We start from the raw sequence: 13691 nt of genomic DNA on the forward strand, positions 1-13691 counted from the left end.
CCCTGAAGCTTTGAAGAAAACTCCTATGGGTTTTAAAGCTAAGCCAAGCAGTTCTATATCTTTATCTCTATCAAAAATATAGATCCCCTTTAACTCAATATTTTGAACAATACTCAGAGAGAGCAGTTCAGTGGTGAGTAAAAGTAGAAAAATAGAGATGGGACATCCCTGTCTTATACCATGGTTTATTTTAAATCCCTGCAATGTTTTTTTGTTGTTTTTTTTTTGTTGTTTTTTGTTTTTTTTATCATAATCACAGACTGTTTATGTCTTTCTAAGAATTTGAATTGTGCCGATAAAAGAATGACCAAAAGCAAAGTATTGAAGTGCTTGAACAATGAAAGGATGTTCAATAGAATCAAAGGCTTTATAAAAATGTGTAAAGATAATGAGAGCTTCTAGACTAGATGTATGTTGTTAGTGATATGTGGCTTTTTAAGGAGACGTCCTTGCATCTCTCATATTGTGCCATGTAAACCCATCTTTTAATCTGTTAAATTAATAAACTACAGCAAGAAGTTTATAATCAATTGTTAATTATGTAATTGGTCGTCAGTAGAGTAGAGCATCTTAATCCTGTTTGGAGATGAGAGAGATGCTTTTTTTCATGCATTCATTATACATATAGAAAACAGGCTTTTTAAGGTTTCCCAAAAATGTAAATGCAACTCCAGGAAGAGGCCGTGAATGTCAGGAGCCTTACCTTTTTTCACTAAGACCAAAGTGAGCATTAGCACAATTCGATTCCATTGACTCCAATTCCAACCCTTAGCCTCGAGTGGCTACATTTGGATGGAATTTATATTGGTTGCAATATAAATTAAGTTTTGTTTAACTTGAGAAAAACAAAACAAAACACACCATTCAATGTGTAAATATGTCTGATGAGAACACGTCATAGTCATTTTTGGAGTGAGGGATTTATTTATTTCTGTATTTTTTCACTCTATCGCACAGACACGGGGCCAGTGGGGTATTGCCTCTGTTTTCAGTTGTGGCTATGTGATCAAATACCTTCCTTGTTTTTCCCTTGTCGACCTTGCCACATACAGGATTCAGTGTTCAATTTCTGTCCTGTCCTTGTCTGTTAAGAGATGGGAACTCCACTTCACTGTTGATGTTAATGAAACTACGTCTGCAGTCATTTTCACTAACTCTGCTCCTGGGCTTTAGGTTGAATGTTTGTCTTGTGTGTGCAAGAGGCTCCTGGGCAGGTTTTACGTTGTCCTTCTTCTTTGAGTGGCGCTTTATCTGAGTTTCCCATCCCTCATCTGTGTTCTCAACATGCTGATTTTCCATATTTGGTATGGAGGAAGATTTTGGGCTTGTTGAAAATTGGATGGTGCTAGTGTCCGGCTTTAATCTGTCGCCTGGCGCGGGGCGTAACCCTTTTTCAGGTTGAGGAACCTGGGTTTCTGGAGTTGCCTGAAGCCATATTTGGGGTGGAGGAAGAGTTAATTTTTCCAAAGTGCTTGGTATTTTTTCAGTATTATCAATGTCCTTGCTAATAGAATGTATAATTGTTGTAGCTATTGGCAGTGTTGAAAAGTGATTAACAGCTGTGACTTCTGCCGTCTGTTTGCGTCTGTCCTCAAGTGCTGAGATTATCGAATGACTGATCTCTGCTCCTGTGTTCACTTACACAAAAACTCCTGGAATGTGAGAACATTATCAATTTGAAACAAGGAAAAGCTTGTGGTCATGACAACAATGCCCATCATAGCAATAGCATGTCTACAGTGCCATGATGGGCATTGTTGAAACCAGAAGTTTACATGCACTTTATAAAAAGACACATACACATTTTTTCCTACTGTCTGACGTGAAATCAGATTACATTTTTTCCTGTTTTAGGTCAGTTATTTCTATTTGCTAAATGCCAAAATAATGAGAGAGTTTTTGATTACTTTCTTCAAAGTCAGAATTGTACATACAGTAAGATTACTATGTATTTAAACAATATGGGAAAACCCAGATGATGATGTCATGCCTTTGGAAGCTTCTGATAGGTTTATTGACAACATCTGAGTTCATTAGAGACTCACCTGTGGATGTATCTGAAGGCACACCCGGAATACACTGCTCCTTTGTATAACATCATGGGGAAATCAAAAGAAATCAGCCAAGATATCAGGAAGAGAATTGTGGACTTGCACAAGTCTGGTTCATCCTTGGGTGCAATTTCCAAATGCTGGAAGGTGCCACATTCATCTGTTCAAACAATTATATGCAAGTTTAAACACCATGGGAATGTCTAACCATCTTAGCGCTCCGGAAGGAGACAGGCTCTGTGTCCCAGAGATGCTTTGGCCTGAAATGTGAATATCAACCCTAGAACAAAAGCAAAACACCTTGTGAAGATGCTGCTGAAGCTGGCAAGAGTGTGTCATTAACCTTAACCTAAGTTTTAATCATTTTGTGAAAATTATTATTTAAAGTATATTTTCACAGCATGTAGTTGATTATAGGTTTGCCAATATGCCACACTTATACCATATCAGCTTGCTCAGAAAATGTACACAGTTTAGAGTTCAGGTTACTTTAACGGTTCCATATTACACAAAACTGGCAGGGTTTGTGTGTTAAACCTGTGTGAATGGAAAAAAACACAAGTCCAGGTATTTTTCTGAAGAGGAAATAACATTACAACATAGATCAGAAAATGCTCTAATATGAGCCCTTTAAAAATTGTGGCTGTCAAAAATCCATTGTATCTGTGATTTCTAAGTTAAATTAATTGAAACTCAACTTTTCCGCATCTTCATTGGATACCATATACCATATATGGTACATGGTATATATAGTACTGTATAACATTCTTGTGGTACTCGTTGTTCACATCAGCACAAACACACTGAGCCATTATACTTCACAATGAAAACCCGGTGTCGGACATGTCTCTTTGGACCCTCCTGTACAGAGCTGTGCGCTGAGGAGGCAGACTCTCACCACTGACAGCAGAAGGCTTAATAACCCGCTTCACACCGCCACATCTTCCCTGGGACCACCTGTCAACACAGAAGCAGGTGCATAGATGAAGACACATGTCCACTCTCAAACAGGACCAAGCTCCTCCGCAGCGACAAGAGTGATGCTCTTGTCCGACTCTAATAAGACAAAGCCTCTCTCTGGTAACACAACCTCTGCTCTGTGGAGTCAGGCGGTCTGGGGATATGAAATGTGACGAATGAAATGTGCATCTGTTTAATAATAACACATTTACTCAGCATATCCACGTGCTGCCTCTGATTTGATTATGTATTAATTATTATTTCAGTACAATTCAGATTGTCTATTTGTCTTTGTGTGTTGTGCGTTTTAAACTGTTCATAAATCTGTACTTTCTGCTCCATGACATTTTTGAACAGTAATGAAAAGTAAAACGACTTTTATTATTGTCTGAGACCTGCTGAAAAGGTCGAGGGTTTATTTTTAACAAGTTCATAATTTAAACAAACAAAAATACACAAATACAAAGTATTGATTCAGTTGTTTCTGTTAAACAAAATCCAGCACAAATCATTATTATAATGTCTAAATCTAAAGCTTTATTAGACCTCAAAATGTGCGTCTAAGTACATTTTTAAACAAGTACTTTAATACATTTTTGTACTTTTACTTGAGTATTTGTTTTTTTGCTCCTGTATTTGTACTTTTACTTTAGTTACAAAATTGAGTACTTCTTCGACCACTAGTTAAGACCTGTTTTAGCATTAGTTTAGATATATTTAATATCACTGATTGATGATAAATTAATAAACATTCTACAAACAAAAGTTGTATTGTTGGTCTTTATATATGACACATATAATTTGTACAAATAGCAGCACTAGAATCATATGCCACACAATTATAATTCAGTTTTAGCTTTAGGGAAGATGCTTAATCGTGGCACTGAGCCCATTGCAGGAAGATATATTGATTTTATTCCTTGAAACAAAACAAAACAAAATCTCATAATTTCCCAACAGGAGTTTATTGCTACTCATCACTTTTCATTTATAATTTAAATAGCTACATAAAAAAGAAGTCCCATCTTTGCTGTTTCTATTGCATTAAAGGCACCATATTATGCAATTTTCTGATCTGTTATAATGTTGTTTCCTCATTAGAAACATACCTGGAGTTGTAATTTTATTTTATTCCCACATGTTTAACACACAAACCCTACATATTAAGGCTGAGTTTTTTTCTCTCTCAAACTAAAAACACTCTGATTCACCTTGTGATGTCATATGGTCATACAGGACGTGCTCCACTGTGTTTTTAAACCTTCAACTTCACTAGAAAAAAATTTAAACCTACCACTGCATGACATCACAAGGTTGAACAGAGCATTTTGAGCTTTGAACATGCAGACTGATAATAATAAAGTGTTACTAAAACGCGTGTGAATGAAACAAAACACAACTCCAGATATGTTTTTGATGGAGTAACAGTATTATAACATGGTTTAAACTTCACAAGAGTCAGTTTTGCATAATATAGGACCTTTAAACACTTCTTATTTTTGTCTTGAGAATCAATAACCTACAATTGCAGCAGCCCTGTCGCGTTCAACAAAAATCCTTATAATTATAAATGAATACATATGTTTATTTTACTTTTCCCCCCTGCTCTCGTTGGTCACGTGACTGTAAAAAGCGAAACCTCGGAGAGAGGGAGGGGGCGGGGAGAGAGAGAGAGAGGGGGCTTCTTAAGCGCGCCGCGGAGCTCAAAGTCTTCGCTTTTACTTTGCTCTTTGCTTCTCACTTTCTCTGCGCCGCTCAGACCTTGAACGTGCTTTCATTCTTTTTTTCCCCCCTCCCTCCTCTCTTTCTTTGCCCAACTCCTCTGAAAGACATCGGTCAAGTCGATGAGGCAGACTTCCCGAGGGCTGAGCCGCGGCTGACAGAGTTGCAATAAATCAAACAACCCGCGGGGAGCAGGATCACACGGAGAGGTCGGGAAGAGGAGCTGGACCGGGGGAAAGAGACGCTTCAGGTGACCGAGGAACGATGGAGGCGCGCGGCTAGAGTGAATGAAGGACCCCGCTCTCTCTTTCCCCCCGCCGGATTACAAAGTGAACAGTCTCAAGTGATTACAACCAAGACGCTCTAACGGATTATCTGGGAATCATGAACGCGCCACCGGATCGCAGGAAAAACGTGCGACAACTGGCTCTGGAGATTGGCATCCGAGTTCTGCTTTTTGGAGTTTTTGTGTAAGTCCAAAAATGTATTCCTTATAAACCTTTTTACGCACAAACACATACATTTCCCCACTATGTATATGCATGCGTAAAAGCTTTTGCGCGGTGCCATGTGCGTTTGTAGTGAATGTAGTGAATGTAAATGGGCTGCACGTTGCTCGTTTGCCGCGGAGTGGTGCTGAATGAACAGGTTGCAGAGCCGATTTCAGCTCAGCACCATGGACAGCTCCACGCTAACAGGTTACGCTTCAGTGGACACGGTTCAGCACCACGGACAGCGCTAACAGGTTGCAGGATCGGACACAATTCACAGCATTTAGCCCCTCCGGATCTAAAGTGCTTAGCTTGGCTCAATCTATGGGAAGACCCCCTTTAAAATCCATTGGAAAAACCCCACTTGCACTTTGTAAGCAGAGGAGAGTAGGCGCAGAGGTGATAAGTAGCAGGATAATATCAAATGTAAAGATGAGATTGAATGATTGATTAATAACTTTTCCAGAAAATAGTAATTAGGGATTTGCAACACAGTCTAAATTGAAATTCACTAGCGGTGGTCAGCCCCTGGAATACGTTAAATTAACACTCTACAGACAATTAGGCAGGTGCAGGTGCAGGCTCATGTGACATAATTATTAGAGTGGTCATAGTTGATAATTGAGGTGGAGAGCTGGTTCTATTTAAAATGCACATGTTTTGGCCGGGTTTATAGCGAATACCTGCAATAGCCCAATGTTCAGTATCTTCGCCTTCAGCACGTATGAACTAAAGTGACGTATTTGTAAGTGATGGCATTGTTCTGTCACAAATGCACGATTGTTGTCAGTTGAAATGGCTTTGATTTGAGTTGATTTGTGGACTGACAAATAGTGATGAGGTTCAACATGTGTGGGTTTTCTGTATGGAGAATTCTTTCAATAACAGGGAAGCTTCCATAGAGTAGTGTTGTCATGATACTAAAATTTCAGACTTGATTTCGATATTAAGGAATAGACTCGATGCTCGGTGCTGATTTAGAAACCCAAAAGATCATTTTAAAAGCTCTTTTTTAAACCATATTGTCATTTTCAACACAAAATAACAGTATATGCTTATTATCCCATGTGGTTTTACACTAGTTCTGATAAAACTCAAGATGAAACTGTTTAGGAAAGGTCATATTGTATCCAGATATGTGATTTTTTTTTTTTCTTAAATTGGTATCTAGTTTAGATACTAGTTTTAGTATCTGATTTTTGATACTTTTGACAACCTTACCATAGAGTTATATTGGCCACTGCCCTCCATCTGAAATCATGAATGCAACCTACTAGATATTGTCCAGCACCAGAGAGCGCTATGAAAGCAGGTTTTCAGATCAGACATCCTACATAACCCATCGTGTTGCAGTTAGGTTCTTTCTGCTCACTGTCTTCTGTACGAATATACATTGATTGTAAATTGGTATTACAATTCACAATCATAAAATGTTAAAAAAAGGGGGATACGCTGATGATATCTTCACATGTTTAACTGTAAAAAAGTCTACCATTGCGCCACTGAAACATATTCTTGAATAGATTTGAAAAACTACAAAGCATTACATCTGAATTAGGTCGACCGCAGCAGCACGGAGAGTTCTATGCTAACAGGTGGCACGCTGGATCAGACACCACTCACAGCCCTTAGCCCTGCGGTGCGTCGTACTTAGGTTGCTTTGGGAATACCTTGTTTAAAAGTAGACTGATTATACACGATTAAAAGTAGCTCAGGGAATCTGCTCTCACTTTGTAAGCAGGTTAGGTTAAACACAACAGAGAATGAATTATTTAGTGTTGTGTCCTGCTGGAGATAAGCCTGGTTTGCATCACTATTGTGTCACGTATTGATTTTGTGCTCAGTGCCATATGAAAAAGATCCCCCAGGTCCTGCTTTGTAAAATGACTCACCTTTGCAGCATCTCTCCAGGAATCGTTCTCTGTCTGTAGATGGTTCAGACTGTGATGTGTAGACGGCTGAGACTGATTGTGTGTTTCTACCGCTGCCTACCGCGCTCTTATAGGATACACATGAATAAACATATCTGGCGGCAACATTTTGGGAGACGATTTCAAACAAATATAACTTTTAGAGGAATTTTTGCAGTAAATATTGAATTATTTATGAGATATTTAAAGGGTTTTAAAGTGATGCGATGCAGTGAGGCGTCGTATGAATTATTAAAAGTCACTAGAAATAGATGCAAGGTGTATATGTAGTGAGTGATGACAGTTGTTGAAATGGTTTTAATATTGCCTGGTGAGCAAGTCCCTCCCACTTCCTGTTTGAATGCAGATGGTCCAATCACAGCAGGTGTTTTTCAAATATGGAAGACGCATCCCTCAAATATCCTCGTATCATTCACAACAAAATGCATATTTCTTTTAGCCCACATATAGAAAGTTCACTGCTTTGCTCGTCGACATGGAAGATATCTGTGCTGTTCCTCTGTCCTCTGTGTTGTTTGTTTTGACACAAATGGGCCATGGACTTCTCTGATTGGTTAATCTAGTTGTCAATCATGCCCATCAGAGAAACAGAATGTGGTTTCTGAATATATACATCTTGGCATCTTTTTTTATACTATTACTTAAATCTTTTGTCTGAAATCCAATCAGTTTTTTAATATATTATGTAACCTTGTTGTCACCAAAGTCTAATTATAAGTAATAACACCAGTAGTTGGATAATTACAAAAAAAATTATATTAAAGCAGCACTGTTCTGAAAAAAGCCTGTTTTTTTTGTAATTAAACTCCACACCAGACTCGTCTTATCTTTTCCCCACTAGTTTGACTTATTTTGTGTTTCTTTAGTTGCTTCTTTTTAAGTTAATTCCTGTATAGTCACTCGCTTCCTGTTTAGGCCTATCTAAACACAGTCTCCCTCGTATTTAATGAGCTTTCGTCTCCCTATGGGACCCTTACATTGGCCCCTGCTCCTCTGTGTAGTCTGCACTGCATGGTTTAGTTAGGTGCTCCTTCTTTGTCTCAAGTGTCAGACAATGTTAATGAGCCTTTCCAGTCCAACAAAGCCAATCAGAGGTCTCATCGGGGAGAGGGAAATTGGTCTCGCAGTCTGTTGGATTTATGTAAAGGATATAAGAGGATCCACATTTAAAAAGTGCCTTGAAAAGCAGACGGTATGAAGCGAGATTGAAAAGTGAGAGCAGACAGCTGACGTTCTCTTTGGGAGTGATGATGGATAGGGCTTTGAATGAGGATCACAGAAGCTTGTTAAATGTTTGAGAGAAAGAAAAAAACTAGGCAATGCTTTGGAAAAGTAGAGGAGAAATGGAAGTATTATATTTATTTAATGTATTTATTTATCTGATTCAGTTGCGTCAGTGCATGTTAATGGACAGACATGATACAACATGAATGTACTGTATGTATGTAACTCTAATCCTAACCCAAATTTCCATCCATTGTCCCAAAGGGCTGAGGTCACAAAAGAGCCAAACAATAAATTATTGCACAATCCGGTCATTACACAGTTTTCATTATTGCACACTCCATTCACGGATCAAGCACGTGATGTAGAGGGTGTAGTAAGATTCAAGATTCAAGATTTTTAAAAGAAAAACAACAAAATTACTGCATAATTTTGATGCAAAGTGCTATACCAAAGGTGCAAGAGCCCATCTAATAACCCCATAAATAACCCCAGTGTAAACATTAGCACAATAATGACATTCAGTGCAGCACATGTCTAATAAACAGTAACAGTCTGAGCAGCAGCATAAAGGGCATCGACCATTAAAGTGCATCACGGACATACAGTCAATGCAAGTCCAGTTTTATGTTATTGTATTGGTGACATGGACTGACGGACTTTTATTAGACATAGTAAAGTGACAGGAAAGTATATGAGTAGTGTTTAAAGAGTGCGAGAGAGAGTTTTTAAAGGGTGCAAACGAGTGGGTGAGAGAGTTGCAGATTGGGTGATTATTTATGTTTTGGTTTGTGTGATTTTAATGTCTTTCTTATTCTGTAAAGCACTTTGAATTACCTTGTGTATGAATTGTGCTATACAAATAAACTTGCCTTGCCTTGCCTTGGTGGATGTGGCTATTGTCCATGGTAGGGGGGCACAGAGGGGAGGAGCTCTGAGGATACAAGCTGTTAGTCACTCTGGTTGTTCTGGTCTGTATGGGCCTGTACCTTCTACCTGAGGGCAGCAGGTGGAAAGGTGATGAGGAGGATGCAGGACGTTGTGCACTGTCCTCAAACAGCGAGTGGTGTAGACGGTACTGACCTCTTCCCCTGTTTTCACCACTGGCTGGAGTGCGTGCTGGTCGGCCTTAGTTCAGCTGGAAATTCACACTTATAATACATAATAATAGAACATCCTGATAAAACACTACTGATGGGACAGTTGTAGAAGTTCACCATCAGTGGTCTGGGGATGTTGGCGCTCCTAGTGGGAAATGTAGGGGAGACATAAAAGACACTGGTAACACTTTATAATGACAACACAATTCAACACTCTTCAACCTTAAACATAGACTTAATTTAAAATGAACAGATCTTCTTACCTATACCTACGTCACCTTCTCACCCTAACCCCTTAATTAGGTAGTTACAGTTCTTAAAATTTATTTGCTCATTATGAATTAAGTTTCTTCCTGCTTTATTAGGGTAGTTAAGGTGTAGTTATTATAAAGTGTTACCAAAACATGTATTGATGTAGTAACAGATGATATGAAGTTAACTGGTGTGTAAATAGAGAATGCAGATGATGAGGTTTAAGGGAAAGTTAACACATAAACTTTACTTATACAATCCTAAAATTTATAGGCCTGCTAGATTATGTGCAACCATATCTTGGTCAGACATGTCTTGGTTTGGCCCTGGTTTAGTCCACATGTAGACCGAGTTTGATTCTCCTCCAGTTCTGACTTAGTCCTGATCTTTTCCTGGTTAAGTTCTGGGTTGAGTGTCGGTTTTGATGAAGTGTATGTGCAAGTATGAACATGAACAATGCTTACTTTGCTTGAATGGTTACAGACAGGAAATCACAAAAACTGCAAATGGTAATGGTCACATTTTTGTATAGTGCTTTTCCTACCTTCAAGGCACTCAAACTGTTTTACATCAAGGAACCACTCACACAATCATACACCAGTGTACGCAGACATTGGGGTCAAGGTAGGTTAAGTGTCTTGCCGTCTTGTAGATCGCCACTGCCAACCTGTTCGTCAGTGGATCTGACCACTCAGTCAATGATGTTTATGTTGTGAGCTGCATTCGAACAGCCAACCGACAAACACTGTACCAACTGAGCTACTGTCACCCCATGTAATATATCTTTTCTTAGTAGGCTAACCTGGCTAACCATGCAGCAAATTATTGACACAACCCACACAATCCAAATACAAAGTAGAGATCTTTATGTTACAGTTGAAATAATAACTCAGTAGCGGGTGTTTCATTTTACCTTAAATCACAACCAAAACCTTTTAACATGAAGTCAAGTAGACCAAAATTTGCAAACAGTTTCCTCGTCAATGCTTTATTGAGAACCATTGCCAGATAAACAAGCAAGTGTTTCGTTTTATCTTTTGTGCTTAAGAGAAGTTGCCTCTTTACAGCTCTCACTCTCTCCTCTCTAAAATTAAGTGCCAGTTCTCACACAGCCCCTTTCCTCCAGGAGTCCTTGGCCTTCCCTTTAAATCATCTTTAATATCTCTCAATCTAATACACGCTCAGGTGTCATGGCCGAAGTGCGGTTTGATGCTCCACCCACTTGAACACAGCTGAAACCTTTTGTTCAGAGCCAGGGCTTCAGGACAGCATTTCACACAATATCATCAGCAACAGTGACCAGCCAGGACACTTATAAACTCTGAAATCTCTGTTATAGACATGTGGTTCACCTTCAAGTGCATATGAAAGGCTAAACTACACATTAAAAAAAACAAAAAAACAGACATAGTTAAGTTTGCATAAATAGTTTATTTTGCATGAACTCCTGTGCAGGTGTAGTCTTGTTTGGGTCAGATACATGAACATACGGTACATAATAGTTTTCAAAGTTTTTGCCACATGACTGATCGCTCTTTAGTTGACCAAAAATTTCTTTAGTCGACTACAGCTCTAGTAATTCCATAACTGTTACTTCGCAGCCATGTTAAGGGGCCAAAAGCAGTCTAATTTTCACATAGTTATGATTAGACTGATAAATCTAATCAACAACACCTTTATTTTCTTAAATGAGTTTTTAACCGGCCAGAAATATGTGTTAGTTGTGTATAAATTGTATCTGCATTTTGGATGGAATTTTCAGCGTTGATGACTTAGGTAGAGGTATTCCATTTTAAAACGTAATTCAACTTCCTTTATTTTTGCACTTTTTTTTCTAAATTTTTTCCCCAAACTGCCCCTTAACTGACATTAAATTATAATAAATATTTACCACAGGTACAATGAAAAACATAGCTTTAAGTTTAAATGTAAACACCACCAACAAAAATGACTTTGACTTGTGAGTAATGTGTTATGGATAAAATTAACTGTATTATTTTTTTACTGCCTGGATCTCTCACTTTATTTTTCTTTTCATTTTTTCACCATCCTCTCAGATAAATGTACTATTGTTAGATACAGCAGGTCCCTTTTTGAATTCAGTAACAGCCCTTTGAGAGCTTTTGTGCATGTGAATGGTGCTAATCACAAACAACATGCTACTGATTTTTACTTAAGCACAAAATACATACTCACCATAGTCTGTATAATAGAAGTGGACTAAGGGAGTGTGAAGTCGCCCATAGCGTTCAGCTCCAGTCAAATGAAGCTCATCAAGGCCAGCAGTTATAGCGGGGAATTTGGAGTGGAGTTCTTTATTTAGAATTCCGACCACGAGTATCATAGCAACCAAAGAGCCAATTCGGAGCGAGGTTGTTGAAGGTAACGCCCCCTCACCATCTGCACCGCTGGTATAGCAGGGAGCAGGCACTGAGCAACACTGTCAATCAAACCTGTTACTAATGCTAGCGGAAGTGACATCATGGAAAAAAGTCAACTGATTTGTTTGTTATTAATGCTAATATCTTGATTTATGGACCAAATAGCCAAATAAAACCACCAGGCTCAAGGGTAAATACAAACGTTTTAAGACCAAAATGACGAGCCTGAAAGTTACAGAGAAAGAGGGGACAGTTTTTCAATGGAAAGTGAATTGGAGCCAGAGCTGATGGAGCCCATGCTCACTTCTTATTTGGAACCCAGCGGCTAGAAGGTTTTATATGTACAGTCTGATAGGCATTCATTATTATACACATAGGTTAACCTATATAATTGTTGTTGGTTCATTGATAGCAAAGTATAGAATTTACCCCCAAACTTCAAAACCACATGCAAAAATCTGGGTATTCACAGATTCACCAATCAGAGAAACGCATGTTCTTGTAAAAATATACATGGCAACTTGCAAGTAAAAAAAAAAGAAAAAAGATGTATTAAACTCTATTAATTTTAGGTCAAGAAATTATAAATGTAATTTTGATTGTTACAAAAGGTATTCCAGAGGCCATGGTATGTCACACTTTAGAGACACATTTGAACAAGTATTGTCTGTCTAATCCCTCAGTCATATGACCCATAGCAAAAGAAAAAAATGAATTCTGTCAACTGGACAAAGTCTTAGAGTGAAGCCGTTTCGCCTTGTCATCCCAGAGGCTTTTTCAGCAACAAAACAGCACAACAGAGAATCAAAACCTAGGAGAAAAGGTGTATTCTCTGCACAGCTGGTGTGTCTGAAAAGCTTCAGAGGATTTTAAGACAGTATGAAATGTCAGTTTATTTCAAACCTACAAACACTTTAAGACAGAAACTGGTTCACCCAAAGGACAAAACCCCAAGCCACAAACAAAGCAATGTAGTCTACTCTATTCAGTGTAGTGAAGAGTGCAGTGAGCGATAGATTGGAGAAACAAAACAGCCACTCTATAAGAAAATGTACCAACCCCATCATGAGAGCAGCTCGGGACCCCAGTCGGCTGTACATCTACATCTTAAAGCCACTAACCACTCTTTTAAAGAAAAGATATGGTTTGAGAGGGGAGTTAAAGAGGCATCTTTGAACAGGAATGGGGAGTTTAGACATAATTTATCTCCTATTTATAACTCCACCCTCAGACCTAAATCAAAGCAAGCAAAACAATAGTGCTAACCAGTATGTTAATAGGTGTGAGAGCACCCATTAGGGCCCTGAATGATTATGCAAAAATGACTCAGGCACAGTTCACACTTAGTGTAGCTCAATAGACCTAGCCAACAAACAGCAACTGTAAACAAACACATGTGTTAGCTTCAGTGTGGTTAGCTCCTTCCTTCAAACAGATAAATGCAGTGTCCACGAAACATCTCCACTCTAAAACTTTTGTTCAGCTGACAGAATTGAAGTTTTCTTTTGTCAATCTGAAGAAGGAGGCAGTAGAGCTGGATGATATTGCAAAAAAGAAAAAAATAGTCTCTTGAAAATTG

At 38.6% G+C, this 13691-nt stretch overlaps 1 protein-coding gene across 1 annotated transcript in view; it reads left to right on the forward strand.

Moving 5' to 3' along the window:
• The first annotated feature begins 5117 nt into the window (after nucleotides 1-5117).
• Nucleotides 5118-13691, forward strand: part of plpp4 (phospholipid phosphatase 4) — a 124736-nt gene continuing 116162 nt past the window's right edge. Inside the window, exon 1 of the mRNA XM_033979826.2 lies at nucleotides 5118-5203. Coding sequence (XP_033835717.1) covers nucleotides 5118-5203 — 86 coding nt within the window. The remainder of the gene's footprint in view (nucleotides 5204-13691) is intronic.

The sequence above is a fragment of the Periophthalmus magnuspinnatus genome, chromosome 15 (genome assembly GCF_009829125.3).
Source record: "Periophthalmus magnuspinnatus isolate fPerMag1 chromosome 15, fPerMag1.2.pri, whole genome shotgun sequence".
In the NCBI taxonomy this organism is placed as follows: domain Eukaryota; kingdom Metazoa; phylum Chordata; class Actinopteri; order Gobiiformes; family Gobiidae; genus Periophthalmus; species Periophthalmus magnuspinnatus.